The following is an 18,048-nucleotide window of genomic DNA, read 5'->3' as shown; positions in this document are numbered from 1 at the left end:
GTACTGAGATGTTATTCGAAACCTCAAGAAAGGGTGAGATCACCAGAGAAATGAGTATCAATGCAGAGCAGTGCAAAGGTGGGAACCAAGCCCTGGGGCCCCAGGATATGCAGACTCTGTTGTGCAGGAGGCTGAGGAGGAGAGAGTGGAGAAGGGGAGGATTCAGCAACAAGACCAAAAGGCCAGTGGGGCGGAGGAGGAAGGGCAGGGGTGGGGGGTGGGGAACCAGGAGAGCAGAGTTTCATCAGCTAATTGAAGAAATGAGTTCAAGAAGGAACAAGTGATCACAAGCATTGAAGGCTCTTATAGGTAAACCAAGAAGAGAATTGAGGAGTGGCTGTTTGAGCAACGTGGAAGTGTGGAGGGGAAGAGTAGGCCTCCCCAAAAGATATCACTTCGGTAAAAGGTTTTTTTTTTTTTTTAAATATGTATTCATTTTTTTGAGAGAGAGAAAGAGAGACACAGTGCAAGTGGGGGAGGGGCAGAGAGAGTCAGAGACAAAATGCAAAGCCGGCTCCGGGCTCTGGGCTGTCAGCACAGAGCACAACGCGGGGCTTGAGCTCACAGCCATGAGATCATGACCTGAGCCGAAGTGGGACACTGAACTGACTGGGACACCCAGGTGCCCCCAAAGGATTATTTTGCCTTTTTTTTTTTTTTTTAACGTTTTATTTATTTTTGGGACAGAGAGAGACAGAGCATGAACGGGGGAGGGGCAGAGAGAGAGGGAGACACAGAATCGGAAACAGGCTCCAGGCTCTGAGCCATCAGCCCAGAGCCTGACGCGGGGCTCGAACTCACGGACCGCGAGATCGTGACCTGGCTGAAGTCGGACGCTTAACCGACTGCGCCACCCAGACGCCCCCCAAAAGATTATTTTGATCTGAAGGTAACTGAGAAGAAGCAGATGCAAGGAAGGCTCTCTGCCCTCCCCCGCTTTGAATGAAAGGAGGACACAGATTTCCAAACGTGTCCCTGCTCCTTCTCTACCAGGAAGGACAAGAGTTAATCCCCGAGACAGCCTTAGACCCTTAGCCTGGAGATAGCACCAGAAGAGTCTGTATAACAAACATCACTAATGAACCTTTCTCTATCGTTAGTTTCCCATATGTTTGCCTTCCCACAATTTGCTGCCCCTGGAGACAGGTTCTTTTCCATTGTCTTGTCACTTCCCTAAAAATGTATTGTCCCTTGCTAAGATGATATATAAGCCCAAGCTCTAACTAAACCTTTGAGTCTCTCATTGCTGGGTACGTGATCCATGTGTCCGGGAACTACTGTTTGCTTTTCCTTTGTTAACCTGTCTTTGGCCAGTCTCATTTACAGGGCCTCAGCTGGAGAACCTAAGAGGGGTGGAGGGAGAGATTTTTTTTCCTCTCCAACAGAGGCCATTAGTTACATTGACAAGAGGGTTTGGGTATGGCGTATGGGGGTGAAAACCTAACTGGACTGGATTGGGGAGAATGGGAGGTGAGATGATGCAGACAGTATAGACAGCTCTCTCGCTCGTGGCAGTAGCTGGAGGGTGTGTGGGCTACAGAGATGTGTGTGTTCAAGTGTCAAAATAATACATTACCCCACAGTAGAAGTTGCCTGTCCTTGATAGAAGTTGATGTATATAACATTCATGAGAGAGGTTGATGTCAATAAAAACTCAGAGACTTTTTAAGATTTGATAAAATAGTACAGATATCTGTTATATGTATATATATATATACATATATATATATACATATATATGTGTGTATACATATACATATATACACATATATATATACACACACATATACATGTATATGTGTATATACATGTTGAAAGCAAATATAAGAAACTGTAAGGGACACCTGGGTGGCTCAGTCAGTTAAGCATCTGACTTTGGCTCAGGTCATGATCTCATGGTTCGTGGGTTCGAACACCCCCATCGGGCTCTGTGCTGACAGCTCAGGGCCTAGAGCCTGCTTTGGAGTCTGTGTCTCCCTCTCTTTCTTGCCCCTCCCTCCCTCGTGTTCTGTCTGTCTGTCTCTCTCTCTCTCAAAAATAAATAAACATTAAAAAAATTTTTTTTTAAAGAAACTAACAGCTGATAATTCAGAGAGGTGAAAATTTTGGTGTTTGTTATATTATCTTTATAGTTTCAAATTGCCTTATAAATCACTAGGGGGAAAAAAGTTTATGGGCCCGAACGTATGAAGCACCTTGTGTGCCATGCCGAGAATGGGGGTATCCAGCTGTCTAAACAGAGGATGACCACGGCTCAGAAAGTTCTCCCTGAAAGCTGTGTGTGTGGCCAGCTTGTGTACAGCAGATTGGAAGTGGGAGTGATACAAAGTCTACTTTAGTGGATTAGGCCGGAGTTTTCCAGAGTGAGGATGGGACCATGGGCTTCAAAACCTCCCGAAACACTTAATAAAATTTCCAGCCCTGGACCCTTCCCCTCCAGCCTGCTAAATTCTAACCTGTCCAGCAGGGCCAAGCAATCTGTATGTAGAACACGGAGCGGCAGCAAGTTCAGGGGACGATGGGAAGCTGTGTTTTGTACCTGGAGATGGAAGTGCCCATGGGATGTCCAGGGGGGAAGTGGATGTGAGTATCAAGTTCACCGACAGGTGTTTATCAGCTTCATCATCAAGCTCCCATTGCAGGAAACACAGGGACTTGCACATAGTAGGTACTATGTTTATTGAGTGAATTACGATGAATTAGCTTAAAAGCTCCCTCGCTGAATTCCAAATTCTAATTCCTGAGCTTCCTTCCAACTCTCTTCTAGTTGCCCAGGGTGTGTGTGTGCTTTCACACTGGCTATCAGCCTAGAGATAAGCCTATGATTCAGTGTTAGACAGACTTGGATCCACACCTGGACCCTTTTCCCCCCAGCTTGCTGGGCACAAACAGCTCTCCTCTTGGAGCCTTGATTTTCTTTCTTTTTTTTTTTTTATTAAAAAAAATTTTTTAATGTTTATTTATTTTTGAGAGACAGAGACAGAGCGTTAGTGGGGGAGGAGCAGAGAGAGAGGCAGACACAGAATCTGAAGCAGGCTCCAGGCTCCGAGCTGTCAGCACAGAGCCCCCCTGCGGGACTTGAACTCACAAACAGTGAGGTCATGACCTGAGCCGAAGTCGGCCACTTAACCAACTGAGCCACTCAGGTGCCCCAGAGCCTTGTGCAAATAATATATCCTGTCATGCATTCATTCTTTCATTCATTCACTCACTCATTAGGGTTCTCTTGCCTGGAGCTGACATCCCGTGGCGGGGGGGGGGAGAATGGCTATAAACAATAAATATAGCAGATAGGTAAATTAGACCGTATGGGAGAATGTGCTATGGGGGAAAAAAGGAGCAGAGTAAGGGCTGAGACTGGGGGGTAGTGGTGGTGGTTGGGCAGGGAAAGCATCGCTACTAAATAGAGTTATCAGGCAGTAGGCCATGTGCAGAAGGGAGATTTATGGGAAGGCTTGAGGGATGTGAGGGAGTGAGCCAAGTGGATATCTGGGGAAGTGTGTTCCAGGCAGAAGACACAGCAAACGCTTGAGGCCCTGAGGCAGAAGTGTGACTGACAGTGTCTGAGAAATAACCAAGAGGGAGTGTGGTTGGAGTGGTGCAAGTGAAGGGAGAGTGGAAAAAAGAACCTTGCAGGGGTGTGAGATTACATAACAAAGGAAAGACATAAACAGGTACTGAGTGCTAACTATTTGCCAGGAACAGAGATTGACATATTTCAGTCATTTAATCCTCCCTATAACCTTGCAAGGCAGGTGCAGGCATACCTCATTTTATTGCGCTTTGTGGATGTTGCGTTTTTTACAAATTGAAGGTTTGTGGCAACTCTGCATTGAGCAAGTTTATTGGTGCCATTTTTTCTAACAGCATTTGCTCACTCTATGTCCCTGTGTCACATTTTGGTAATTCTCACAATATTTCAGACTTCTTCATTATTAGCTTCGTTATAGTGATCTATGATCAGTGATCTTTGATATTACTATTATAATTGTTTTGGGGAGGCATGCACTGCAACTGTATAGGATGGCAAATTTAAGTGATAAATGTGTGTGTGTTGACTGCCCCACTCCATCTCTCTCCCTTTCCTTGGGCCCCCTTTTTCCCTGAGATACAGCAATATTGAAATTAGGCCAATTAATAACCCTACAGTGGCCTCTACGTGTTAAAATGAAAGGGAGACACACTTCATTCACTTTATTTTTATATATTTTATATATATTTAAAAAAAATTTTTTTAATGTTTATTTTTGAGACAGAGACAGAGCATGATCGGGTGAGGGGCAGAGAGAGAGGGAGACACAGAATCCAAAGCAGATTCCAGGCTCTGAGCTGTCAGCACAAAGCCCCATGCGGGGCTCGAACTCATGGACCTTGAGATCATGACCTGAACTGAAGTCGGACACGTAACTGACTGAGCCACCTTGCACCCACACCTCATTCACTTTAAATCAAAAGCTTGAAATGATTAAGCTTAGTGAGGAAGGCACATCGAAAGCCAGGATAGGCCATGAGCTAGGCCTCTTGTGCCAGTTAGCCAAGTTGTGAATGCAAAGGTAAAGTTCTTGAAAGAAATTAAAAGTGCTATTCCAGTGAACACACAAAATGATAAGAAAGTGAAATAACATTAATGCTGATATGGAGAAAGCCTGAGTGGTCTGGCTAGAAGATCAAACCTGCCACAACATTCCCTTAAGCCAAAGCCTAATCCAGAGCAAGGCCCTGACTCTCTTCAATTCGGTGAAGGCTGAAAGAGGGGAGGAAGCTGCAGAAGAAAAGTCTGACACTGGCAGAAGTTGGTTCATGAGGTTTAGGGAAAGAAGTCATCTTCGGAACATAGAAGTGCAAGGTGAAGCAGCAAGTGCTGATGTAGAAGCTGCAGCAAGTTCTCCAGGAGATCTAGCTATGATAACGCATGAAGGTGGCTCCACTAAGCAACACATTCTCAACGGAGAAGAAACAGCCCTCTGCTGGAAGAAGATGGCATCCAGGACTGTTATAGCTGGGGAGAACTTGATGCCTGGCTTCAAAGCTTCAAAGGACAGGCCAACTGTCTTAGGGGCTAATGCAGCTGGTGACTTTAAGTTGAAGCCAATGCTTATTTACTGTTCTGAAAATCTTAGGGTCTGTAAGAATTATACTAAATCTACTCTCCCCGTGGTCTATCAGTGGAACAACAAAGCCTGGATGTCAGCACATCTGTTTACAACATGGTTTACTGAGTGTTTTAAGGCCACTACTGAGACCTGCTGCTCAGAAAAAAGGATTCGCTTCAAAACATTATGGCTCATTGACAATGCACCTGGTCACTCATGAGCTCTGATGGAGATGTACATTGAGATGAATGTTGTTTTCATGTCTGCTGATACAATGTCCATTCCACAGCCCATGAATCCGGGAGCCATTTTGACTTTTGAGTCTTATTATTTAAGAAAGACGTTTGAGGGTGCCTGGGTGGCTCAGTTGGTTAAGCGTCCAACTTCGGCTCAGGTCATGATCTCACAGCACGTGAGTTCGAGCCCTGCAGGGGGCTCTGTGCTGATGGCCCAGAGCCTGGAGCCTGCTTCAGATTTTATGTCTCCCCCTCTCTCTGCCCCTCCCCTGCTCATGCTCTCTCTCTCTCTTTCTCTCTCTCAAAAATAAATAAACATTAAAAAAATTAAAAAACAGAAAGACACTTAAAAAATACATTTCACATGGCTATAGCTGTTTTAGATAGTGATTCCACTGATGGGTCTGGGCAAAGTAAATTGAAAACCCTCTGGAAAGGATTCACCATGCTAGATGCCATTAAGAACATTTGTGATTCATGGGAAGGGGTCCAAATATCAACATTAAAACAGGAGTGTGGAGAAAGTTGATTCCCACCCTCATGGATGACTTGTGAGGTTCAAGACTTCACTGGAGGAAGTAACTGCAGATGGGGTGGAAACAGCAAGAGAACTAGAATGAGAAGTGGAGCCTCGAGATGGGACTGAATGGCTGCGATCTCATGATAAAGCTTGAATGGATGAAAGATTGTTTTCTTATAGATGAGTAAAAAAGTAGTTTCTTGAAATGGAATCTCCTTCTGGTGAAGATGCTGTGAAGATTGTTGAAATGACAACAAAGGCTTTGGAACATTACATAAACTGAGCTGATAAAACGATGGCAGGGTTTGAGAGGATTGTGTCCAACTTTGAAAGAAGTTCTACTGTGAGTAACATGCTATCAAACAGCATAGCAGAGAAATCATTTGTGAAGGGAAGAGTCAACTGATGCAGCAAACTTCATTGTTGTCTTATTTTAAGAAATTGCCCCAGCCACCCCAGCCTTCAGCACCTACTAACATCAGTCAGCAGCCATTAACATCAAGGTCAGACCCTCTACCAGCAAAAAGATTATGACTTGCTGAAAACTCAGATGATGGTTAGCACTTTGTAGCTATAAAGTTTCCTTTTTTTGGGTTTTCAAATACTCCTTTTTAAAAAAAAATATGTAGGGGCGCCTGGGTGGCACAGTCAGTTAAGCGTCCGACTTCAGCCAGGTCACGATCTTGCGGTCCGTGAGTTCGAGCCCTGCGTCAGGCTCTGGGCTGATGGCTCAGAGCCTGGAGCCTGCTTCCGATTCTGTGTCTCCCTCTCTCTCTGCCCCTCCCCCGTTCATGCTCTGTCTCTCTCTGTCCCAAAAAAAAATAAATAAACGTTGAAAAAAAAATATGTTATTTAACTTACTTTTTATTTTTAAGTAATCTGTACACCCCACGTGGGGCTCAAACTCATGACCCTGAGATCAAGAGTCATATTGTTCTACCGACTGAGCCAGCCAGAAGTCCCAAATAATCCTTTATTGAAATATTTTCGTTCGTAGTTCTTAACGAGCTGGGCATTCCACTGCACCACTATTGACGTCATCAGGGTGGCAGCCATCAACATTGCAGCCCACAGATTGGGCAGTCCCAGGATCTCTTTAATGGTTCCAGAGAGTTCTCTGGCTGAAGATCTGTGCTGCATATGACGGCCAGTGTTGACAATCTCATCAAAAGTGATATTTCCACTGTGTTTAATGTTTTTCTGCTTCTTTCTGTCTCTTGGTGGTTCCCTGAGGGCTTTGATAATTAGGGCCGAGGCAGAAGGTAGCTCTTCAATCTGGGCCTGTCTGTTCTGAATGGTCAGTTTCACTGTAATCCTCACACCCTTCTGATCACTGGTTGCCTTGGCAATGTCATCACCAACCTTTTCTGGAGATAGACCTAGGGGGCCGACAGGCCCAGGGCAGACAACTTCCCCAATGGTGCACCTCAGGTATATGACTTTGATCTTGTTGGGGTTGAACTGAGGTTGCATGGCGGAGGCACCTGGTGTCGGATTAATCCGGACTCGAGATGACCAAAGACAGTTGCACCTTCACCTCCTGCAAGGTGAAAGCCAAAAAAACCATAAAGTATTTTTTAATAAAGTTATGCACAGGGGGGCCTGGCTGGCTCAGTCAGTAGAACATGTGACTTTTGATGTCAGGTTGTGAGTTCAAGCCCCACATTAGGTGTAGAACTAACTTACTTTAAAAAAAAAAAAAAGGTAGGCACAATGTTTTTTTTTTTTTTTTTAGATATAATGCTATTGCACACTTACTAGACTGCACTATACTATAAATATAACTAACTTTGGTATGTACTGGGAAACAAAAAAATCTATCTGACTTGCTTTACTGTAATATTCACTTTATTGCAGTGGTCTGGAAATGAACTTGCAACATCTCTGAGGCATGTCTGTATTATGGTGGTACCCACCTCTTTTTTTTTTGAGAGAGAGAGAGAGAGCATGTGCATAGAGGAAGGGCAGAGGGAGAGGGAGCGAGAGAATCTTAATTGCTCTATGCCCAGCTCAGAGCCTGATGAGGGGCTCAATCTCACAACTGTGAGCCAAAACCATGAGTCAGATGCTTAACTTATAGAGCCATCCAGGCACCCCCCATCACTTTTTAAAAATGTGAACTCTACGTCCAATGTGGGGCTTGAACTCATGACCCTGAGATCTAGAGTCACATGTTCTACTGAATGAGCTAGCCAGGGTGCCCCCTCACCCCACCCACCTCTTATACACATGAACAAACTGAGTGACAGAAACAAAATGTGACCTGGTCATGATGTACAACTGTTAAGTGACCCAGCATATTCTTTCCTAATACCACACATTATTTGCCACATATCTGTTGACGTCATAGCTACAGCAATTCTGTAAAATTCCCACCATTTTTAGTGAAAAGATTCAATGAGGGGACAGAGGAGCAGACATGGCCTAGGCAGGGGGAGATGCCACCCAGGGTCCAAGCATCCTGAGACTGCCCTAGATCTGCAGGGGGAAGGGTCTGCCCAAATGTGACTCTCTGAGTCAAAAGAAGTATGGGCCTTGAATGGTTAAAAACCGAGGACTTGCCAAAACAGGGTTATGAATATTACAGTATATTTAATATTTAGCTCTAATAAGATCATGCTTTTAACATGCATAATACACAGTGATATGATTTATCTGAAAGTCTTAAATTCACAACACAGTATATAGGTGGGGTGGTCTCACGATGGAACCAATTTCGCAGATGTGAAGGCCTTCCTTCTAGACTACCAATGATTCTTTGTGACTGAATGTGTAACTTCATGTAGTCTTAACACCAAAAGTCTACATCTGAGGCCCTCAGGACACACAAAGAAAGATAATGATAAATATATGTGGTGTTGCTAGGTGCTGCTCTAAGCTTTCCAATGATTCCTGTGTACAACCATGACCTCTTGAATCTTACCAGTTCCAATGGACGCCATACATTCAAATCTCAGTTCCACTACTGCTGTGGGTTGAATTGTACCCTCACAAAAGATGTTGAAATTCTAACCCTCAGTACCTGTGAATGTATTTGGAAATAGGATTATTGAAGATGATCAAGTTAAGATGAAGTCATTAAGGTGGGCTCCCATCCATCTGACTGGTGGGCCTTGTAAAAAGGGGAAATTTGGGGGCTGATTCCCCTTAGGTGGCTCAGTCGGTTGAGCAGCTGACTCTTGATTTCTGCTCAGGTCATGATCTCGTGGTTCGTGGATTCAAGCCCTGCATCAGGCTCTACACTGACAGAGCAGAGCCTGCTTGGGATTTTGTTTCCCTCTGTCTCTGCCTTTCTCTCAAAATGAATAAAAAAATAAAAAGGGAAATTTAGACCCAAAGACAGAGACCCAAGGAGATCACCATGTGAAGACTGGATTTATGGTGCCACAATCAATGAACACCAAAGACTGTCAACAAACAAGCCAGGAAAGGGGCAGGGAACTGATTCTCCCTCATACCCCCAGAGAAAAACAACTCAGCTGACACCTTGATTTTAGACCTCTAGTCTCCAGAGTATGAGACAAATTTCTGTTCTTTCTTTATTTTTTTTAAACAATGTTATTTATTCTTGAGAGAGAGAGAGCTGGGGAAGAGCAGAGAGAGAGGGGGACAGAGAATCCCAAACGGGCTCTGTGCTGACAGCAGAGAGCCCAAAGTGGGGCTTGAACCCATGAACCAGGAGATCATGACCTGAGCCGAAGTAAGGATGCTTAACTGACTGACTCACTCAGGCGTCCCTCTTTATTTTTAAAGAATGTTTTATTTATTTTATTTTGAGGGGGTGGGGAGCAGAGAGAAAAATCCCAAGTAGGCTCCACCCTCAGCTCAGAGCCCAATTTGGGGCTCAATCTCACAAACTATGAGATCATGACCTAAGCCAAAATCAAGAGTCAGACCCTTAACCGACTGAGCCACTCAGGCACCCCAAATTTCTGTTCTTTAAGCCACACAGTTTGTGGTACTTTGTTACAGCAGCCCTAGCAAATGAATGTAACTATATACTAAGTTTTCTGATCTGCAAAGCTGGAATCATAATAATGGTTCTCTATATTGGGCTGTATTCTAAATACTTCATGTAGATTATCTCATTTAGTCATCATGGCATCCCTCCAAAATAGGTACTGCTACTATTTCCACTTTACAGATGAGAAAGCTAGGGAACAGAGAAGTTAAGTAACTTGCTCAAGGTTATATAATAACTAAATACATAAGGTAATAATATATCCTTCACAAGACTGTTAGGAACTCTTCATAAGACTGCAGATGTCATGTGAAAGCATTTTGCAAATGGTAAAGCATTTCATCCCTGTTAGTTAGACTTTCTCTTCAGTCCCTTTTTTTTGCCATTTCTGACTCTTCCTCTTCTTACGCGTACTTCCTTCCCTTGGAGACAGGGGTCGCTGCGACGAGGGGGCGCTGACAGGTCTCTCTAGCCTGCTGCGCTGGCTGCTCTCTGGTGCCTATAAATTGCAGCCCCGGGCTTAGCGAGGCATCAGTGCACCGCCGCCGGGGCTGGGGCCGGGGCTGGACCTGTCATTGGAGCTGGACGCGGCGGACCTGAAGCTGGGCCGGGGCGGAGCGCCGCGCTGCGCCGGGGCCGCAAGGAGGGGTGTGTTGCTGCCGGCCCACCGCGAGCCGCCCCCAGCCCGCGCCGAGGTGCCCTCCTGCCAGGCCGCCTACCTCCGCCTTCCGCCTCCCTCCATTTCCCCGGAATTTCAGCCCGGCGCGCCTGCACCCCGGCCCTTCTCTGGGTGGGGAAGCTCCGGGCCGCTTTCCGGCTTCACTCCTTCCTCGCAGGCTGGGCTCCCAGCCCCCTCTCTTCTTTTCCTGGATTGGCTCCCACCCCTTTCGTTCCCCTTCCTTTAGCTCGGGCTCCCTGCCCCTTCCCTTAGCTGAGTCCCAGCTCCTCAGTCACTTTCCTCAGCCAAGGGTCCCAGCCTTCCCTCCTCCTTTTCCTTGCCTGGGGTCCAGCCTATCCTGTCCCTTCCTCTGTCTCTAGGGTGCAGTCTCTTCCCCCACCCCTTTTTCCAGGCCTGGAGTTCCAGACCTTTTAGTCTCTTCCTGTGGTCCTTTCTGGGTCCTTGTCCCCTTTCCCCAGTTTGGAGTTCTCCATTGCAAACCCAGCCTCCCTCCATTCCCAGAGATCTGCTTCCACACAATTACCTCTCTAAAACATGAACTTTTCCTAGGAACTGCCCCAGACTGTCTCCTACCTGCTGACCCCTTGCTACCTATGTCCCAGGTCTTACTCTCACTTTGCTGACAGTCAAGGCCTGCTGAGCCAAGGGATCAGCATGATGCCTCTGTGGTCGGGCGTCTGTGGCCGCTCTCCCCCACGAATCTTCCCTTCATTGCTCATGGTGGTAGCCTTGGTGGGGTTGCTACCGGTTCTCAGGAGCCATGGCCTCCAGCCCAGTCCTACTGCCAGCACCATCCGAGGCTCGGAGCCACCACGGGAACGCTCTATTGGGGATGTCACCACCGCCCCACCGGAGATTCCCCCCGAGAGCCGGCCTGTTAATCATTCCGTCACTGAACACAGCATGAAGACTCGAAAGGCCTTTCCAGTCCTGGGCATCGACTACACACATGTGCGCACACCCTTTGAGATCTCGCTCTGGATCCTGCTGGCCTGCCTCATGAAGATAGGTAAGTTCAGTTTGTTCCGACACTTCTGATAACACCAAATTGGTGAGCCTCTTGTCCCATCCTTACCACCTGAGGCTGCCTGGGAATAAGGGTCTGGACCACTCCAGCCTCCATCCAGCCATCTTTGTTCTTCTCAAACTTGAACTCTGTGGTCTGAGCCTTCCCAAGATCGGAGCCAGCTTTGTGCATGGGAGAAAGCAGGATTAGAGCATGGGATGCTTCTGGTACTGGGTACTTTGAGCAAGGGCTCCAGGCCTGCAGGTCTCCTCTGGCTGGGCCAGACCCTGTGGGGAGCCAGGCACCTAGCTGTGTGTGAGCCAGACGAGTGTCTTCCAGCAAGTGGCACAGCCTGCTCTGTCAACAACAACCAGTGCAATTACATGCTTCATGGGAGGGCGTTCCAGGATGGAGTGTATATCTACTTGGCCTGTCTGAGGAGTTTAAGTATAGCAGGGGACCCGTGTGCTGGAGACCTAGAAGTGTGGCGGAACATGAGGGATCCCCATAGTATCACCTTCCCTTTTTCCCAGAATGTTATCTGTCAGCTCTGCCTGCCCAGGCTGGCTGGGAGCCCCTGAGTCAGTTTCCGGCCCAGGGATGCCATCCCTTATACAGTTTATGGGACTGGGGCCCTGGAAATTTCTGAAGTCTGTTTTGGAGGTGGGAGGGGAGTGGAGGAGGTTGAAGCCTGGTCTGACCCCTGCTCACCTCCAGGTTGGCACCCGGCTGTGTCTCAAGGTGCCGTATGGGCTGGCCAGTCATGCTGGCCACCCACCCAACCAAGTGGGAGAGGGACAAGTGGATTGGCTTGGGATGCTCTGGTCTGAAGAGACTTTGAAATGTTCCTTTTGGGAGAAGGAACTAGAAAAGTTGTTCCCTCCCCTCCCTGGGCTCCCTCCCTCCTAGGCCTGAACACTCTGTTCTGCTGGGTGATTGATGGAATTCACCGGAGCCTGCATAGCCCAGAAGTCCCTGGAAGTGTGTGTCGGGGGGCTTTGGAAGCTGCCTTTGAGTTTTTAGCCTCAGCTAGCTGTGGAAGGCATGAGGATCTGGGATGCTGCAGATTTGGGTTTGGGGAGTTGGTGACTCTTGGTAGGAAGCCTTGCAGCTTTTCCAAGGGCGTGTAGGAGCTGAGTGGTGATGCCAGGCTTGTGTGAGGCAGGCTCTGGGACATGCTGCAGGAGGACACTCTGTTTTGATAGATCCGGTTGCTGGCGTGTAGCTTTGGTGCTGTGACAGTAGCAGGGCCTGTATATGGAGCTGGGCCACCAGCACCTATGCCCTGATGGCAGCCAGCTTCCTGGTAAAAGTCAAGGACTGGGCAAGAGGAGCTATGTGTACTGATTCTGACAACAACATGACCTTGAACAAGCTGGGGCCTTTTTCTGCAGGTCTTGCCCAGCCGTGAAACTGGCAAGAATCTCTAAATGTGACCATATCAATTGAGTCATGAAACTAGTGTCTGAATTTTTTGTAAGAAACCAGTGACCATGATGTGTCATTTGTCTGTGTAAGATCAGGAGGAGACCTGATCACAATCACTGTTTATAAATTGCCCTTCTCTCTCCATCTCCCTCACCTCCCAACGACATCTGGCATTGTGTTAGGGCGCCGGGAGCTGGTACACACACTGCCAGTCTCAGTGCCTTCTATTGGGACGACAGTATGACCACAGAGATCCTACTCAGGGCAGTAAGGAGTTTGTCCCTGCAGGCCTGATATCTGTTTTTAATGGGGTCAGGCTTGGCCTGCTTTGTCCCCACCGGAACCTGTGCCAGGGACCCTGAGCAGCTGGAGAACAGAGATGATGCCATGGCAAGGGCATCAGTCTAGAAAGTTAGCACTTGGCTTCTCATCCCACCTCCCTCTGTGACCTTGGGCCAGTCATGCCTCCCCATCTGTCAGCTGATCTTTGGCCCCTTCCAGGACCGACATTTCTGCCATTCCACTGACTCGGGTAACCCTGGCACATCATTCCGCCTTGGGCCTCAGTTTTCCCATTGTAAAACGAGGAGGCTGGATATGATCTCCGAGGGCGTTTGCAGTTCCAAAAGTCTGTATCTCTGGCTTGGAAGGGCGTTCTGAAAACAGAGGGGCCCTAGCACCTGGCCATTCTGGGGAAGAGAGTCGAGAGAATTAATGACCAAAGGATCTCAAGGGTCCCTGTTCAGGTGGCAAAAGTGAGCGCCCATTTTTTCCCCTTCCCTTTGCAGGGTAGAGTTCCGGTTAGATAAAGTCTCCACCACTCTGCCACTTAGACTGTCTGAGCTTCAGTTTCCTCATATATAAAAATGGGGGAAGTAATAGTACCTAGTTATAGTGCTGCTGATGTGACAGTGACATAAATTCATGCATGTACAGTCAACTGGGTACCTACAGGAAGCACTCAGTGAGTGGCAGCTGCCCCTGTTGGTATTTTAACCACCGAAGGCAAGTGCATCCCTACCTCAGCCACCCACGTGCCGTGCCGTCTTCCTGTGAAGTTGGAGGATTACAAATCTCTCAACCCTAGGCTGCCACTGGGTGTCCTTCCTTAAGGTTTCAGGGTTTTGGGTGTGTCCTACCCACTGTTCTTCTTTTCACTTCAGCTGCCTCCCAGGCTGGTCCTGGGGGGAGGGGAGATAGCACCTACTGACTTAGGGGACGGGGGTGGGGGCTGAGGCCACACTCCCTCTGCACGCCCAGATCCCCAAGCACCTAGGAGTTCATTCTGGGGTCTTGCCTGTTCTCCCAGCACCGCAGTGTGGGTAGGAGCTGTGTTGGAGCCCTCATTCTGTCATCTCTGGCAGCTGCTTCCCTTGCAAGGTACCCCTCCTTTAAGATTAGAAAGTGCTGTGTGCAGTTCTCCTTCCTGCCCTGATCATTGAGCAGAGCCTCAAGTAGATCCCGTTGGAGATGGTTGTGGGAGGGTGGGATTGGCCAGCGCTGAAGTTCTAGAGTAATGCCTCTGGGTTCTTTTCTAACTGGCTCAGGGGGTGACATATGGCCCGTCTCTGGGCCTTTTTGCTCCTTCCAACAGTCAGGGATTCTTGACTTTTCCTTGGTAGGGAGGGGCTGGTGGTGTGGCAGGGGGCAGTTTAGACAATTGGGAGTCTTGTGAGAATGACCCCCAAGAAGCCTTAGGCTGTGTCTGCTGCTGGCCCCCTCCCCACCTTGTGATCTGGACCCTGTGTGAATTCCACTTTGTCCCCGGTTCACCGGACTCCCAGTCTAGCCTTTTTCCAAGGGAAAGCCTCACTGTAACACAACTCACCACTGGCACCCCCTGCGTTTGTTTGTCCATATCCCTGACCTGGAACTTCTGGCAGAGGCCCGAGAGCCCATAAGGCAGGTATTCATCTTGTCTCTGGACCAGAGACAAAAAAAAAAAAAAAAAAGCCTTCCTTTGTCTCTTCACATGTTATAACATTTTTTTTGGTTTTGGTCTTTGCAAGGTGTATCCTGCCATTTCCTCCTTAAACAAGTTGTGCATAGAGGAGGTAGGGGTCACTATTGCCCACTTCACACACCTGGATATCAGCCCCAACAACTGGTTTCCTGTAAAAATAAGACGAGAACTCCCCTCTCCCACTTCTCAGGAGAGAGATACAACTTTAAAGGTCACCTTGAAACTGTCTCAAGAAGCCCAGATGGCACTCTCGAAAAAGAAAGGGGTGATCTTTTTCTCTTTGGGAAAACAGCTGCCTGACGGCAGGGCAGTGGGAGGGGAGGGCCAGCTGAGGGCTGGGAGGAAGCCTTCAGGTATTGAATATGTGTCTCCAGAAGCGTCAGGACACTTGGAGGGCCTCGACTGGTCATGCTGCTGGACTTCGTTCAGCTGAGCTCCCACCCCTGCTCCTGCAGCTCTGGGAAAGCAAAGACAGGGTCAGAAATCCTGGGCCCTGTCCCTGCCCCTTGGTACCAGTGACCTTGGCCAGGTGCCTCATTTCTCTGTACCTGACTTGCCTCACTTGTAAGGCGAAGATACTGTATCTGCCTTCTAAGACGGGTATAGAGGACAAACGTGGGAATGCCCAGCCCAGTGCCCTGCTGATGAGGCAGCTTCTAGGGCCTGTTCAGACTCCACCCCTATGGGCGGTCTTCCCAGCCCACTCCAGTCCACGGCAGCAGCTCTGACTTCTCCCCCTGAGCCCGTTTCCCTTATTGTTTATCCACAACTTTGGCATGAGGCCTAGCCTGCCCTGTGACATCTCTTCTGTTGGGTGTGTTTGTATTTTAATCAGAATTACCATTTATTGAGTATCTACAGAGTAGTGTTAGGCACTTTATAAAAGTGGTCTCATTTAATTCCTACTAAAATCATATGAAATAAAGGCTATCTGTTTTACAGATGAGGAAACAGCTCATAGAGGTTATCTTCTGTGATGTTGAATTGCTATTTATTTTCTGTTTGAGACTTGGCATAGCCTCTTAGAGGGGTGCTGTGAAGTTGGAGGATTACAGCAACTCTGTCTCCTGTCCCTCACAGTCACATCCACAGGGGCACACAGCCTTCCACTGAGTAGGGGCCCAGCTTGCTGCGCGGGCCCTCAGGAAATTTAGGACTCCCTCTAGGGTTGGGGCAGGCGTCAGTGGTGGGAGCCCTCTCTGCTGTTGGGGTTCTGTGCCTGGCATCGGGCCTATCCCCTGTCCCTCTGAGTTGCACAGATACAACTGAATCCTGCAGTGAGGCTGGGCCTTTCCCTGGTCCTTTGGTAGTGGCCCCACCTGCCATCTCTTTGGTGTTGCCCTCTCCGTGGTCTGACCAGAGCTTGCTTCTTCCCTGCTTGGGGAGGGGAGTGCCAGTGGAAGGGGGGTTAGCCAGCAGGGGGAGGCTAACCTTGTGATTGTGATCTTCTGCTTCTGGGCTGTTTTCAGTTACCCTCAGGGCCTGGCAGGATCCCCTGAGAGGCATCCTCTGTATTGGGAGCAGGTGGCACACATTTTTTTAGCCCTGTAAGGCAGGCAGTATTTGGTAGTAATTATCATCACTACTGTAACTTGTTTCCAAAGCACTGCATATATAGTGTTTAATTCTGATTGTCTCAGTGGGTTAGCAGGTGGTATTGATGTTGCCCATTGAACATCTAAGGACCCTGAGGTCACTTAGCAAGTAAGTGGCAAAGAACACAGTCCCTGGACTTCTAACCCAAGGCCCATCCTCTTTTCTGCCTGGCCAACACACTGGGTCATTATAAAGATCAAGGGAGACCAGAGATCCAAAGGGGTTTCGTAGGCATATCCATATTGGTAATCTGAATGGTTGCCAGGAGAGACACCAGTTCCCTCAGCAGGAGGGAAGAGCTGAAGGAGCAGGGAAGTCTGGGGTAGTCTGGAGCTCAGGCCAGATCAGCTCCAAGTTCTTACGGAGAGTGTAAGAGCTGAACTCAGCCTTGGGACCTTTCATTCTCAGAGCCCTGGTCAGTGGAACAGCAAACCTTTGAAGTGGAGGGCTTTTCCTTTTCCTTGAAGTGTTGTAGGCCCTCCTGGAGGAGAAAGGAGAGGCAGGGAAGTGAATTACAACCGAAAACATGCTGAATAAATAGGCAGGAATGAGGCAGTTAAGAAACCTGCGATCTGGTCTTAGCTCTTTGCTGAGCTGTGTGACCTTGGGCAAGACACACCCTCTCTGAGCTCCTGTTAGGAAATACATGTAACAGTTTTGTCAAGTATTTGTTAATTACGTTAGCTGCCACTTATTAAGCTCCTGTTTCAGAAGCTGTGTCAGGTACTTGCACAGCTAGAAAATATTGGGGTTTAAGCCCAGATCTTTCTGACTCTAGAACCCGTGTTCTTCATTATGCCCCGACTCCCTTTCAACTCCGAAGTTTTATTTTTCTCATAATCATTTTGAACAAGGAAGAGTTTAAGTTTTGAGTCTTGGCTGCAATCTGTGGATCATTTCTTGGGTTTAGGGAAAGGCTGTGACACCCCTCTCCCCCAAGCCCCACCATGAATTAAATAGCCCTTCTCTGGGGTGTTGGCATTCAGAAACACAGGAGAGGCAGGGAACTGGGGTGGAGAGGCCCCAGGCTCCCTTGGGAATGCAGCCTGTACTGAGCTGGCTGGCCTGCCTCCTTCCATCATCCCCTCACCTGCCCCCTTTCCTTCTGTGGTGGGGAGAGAAGGCTCACTCAGCAAACCCAGGACCTGGGTTATTCCTGAGTCATCCGTCACCTGTGTGGGCCTCATTTTGCAGAACTCACACCCCCTGCAAACGTCTGAGTCAGACATGTCTCCCCAAGGTTGTCTGCACACACCGCCCTGGGCCAAACCATCTCTTTAGATGCCGATAAACATCAACTGATACTTTTAGACAGCCCGTGATTATATGTGGGTATTTTTAATCTTATGGGCTAATCTAATTTTAACTGAACTAAGTTTTGGGTTGGGCCTGGATCAGTGGGCTCTCCCCCCCTTCCATGCTGACTTCATTTTCTTCCCCCCTAAAGCTCATCTAACGGGCAGGGCCAGTTTGGGGGTCTATTAGGCCAGACCTGACCCCTGAGTTTTGATACTGACTTGCTGAGAATTTGGAGTTCCCCAAATTACCCCTAGCGAGTTCTTTTCT

General features: G+C 48.1%; 1 protein-coding gene and 1 pseudogene across 2 annotated transcripts in view; one reads left to right on the top strand and one right to left on the bottom strand.

The window, feature by feature from the left end:
* Positions 1-6,849: 6,849 nt before the first annotated feature.
* LOC123599908 lies at positions 6,850-7,372 on the bottom strand (annotated as a pseudogene).
* A 2,958-nt stretch (positions 7,373-10,330) lies between these two features.
* Positions 10,331-18,048, top strand: part of SLC9A1 (solute carrier family 9 member A1) — a 47,854-nt gene continuing 40,136 nt past the window's right edge. For both annotated transcript variants that reach the window (XM_045476228.1, XM_045476227.1), the window contains exon 1: positions 10,331-11,498. In XM_045476228.1, the coding sequence (XP_045332184.1) occupies positions 11,144-11,498 (355 nt within the window). In that variant the 5' untranslated portion in view covers positions 10,331-11,143. The remainder of the gene's footprint in view (positions 11,499-18,048) is intronic.

The sequence above is a fragment of the Leopardus geoffroyi genome, chromosome C1 (assembly GCF_018350155.1).
Source record: "Leopardus geoffroyi isolate Oge1 chromosome C1, O.geoffroyi_Oge1_pat1.0, whole genome shotgun sequence".
Taxonomy (NCBI): Eukaryota; Metazoa; Chordata; class Mammalia; order Carnivora; family Felidae; genus Leopardus; species Leopardus geoffroyi.
This window is presented reverse-complemented; position numbering and strand designations above follow the sequence as displayed.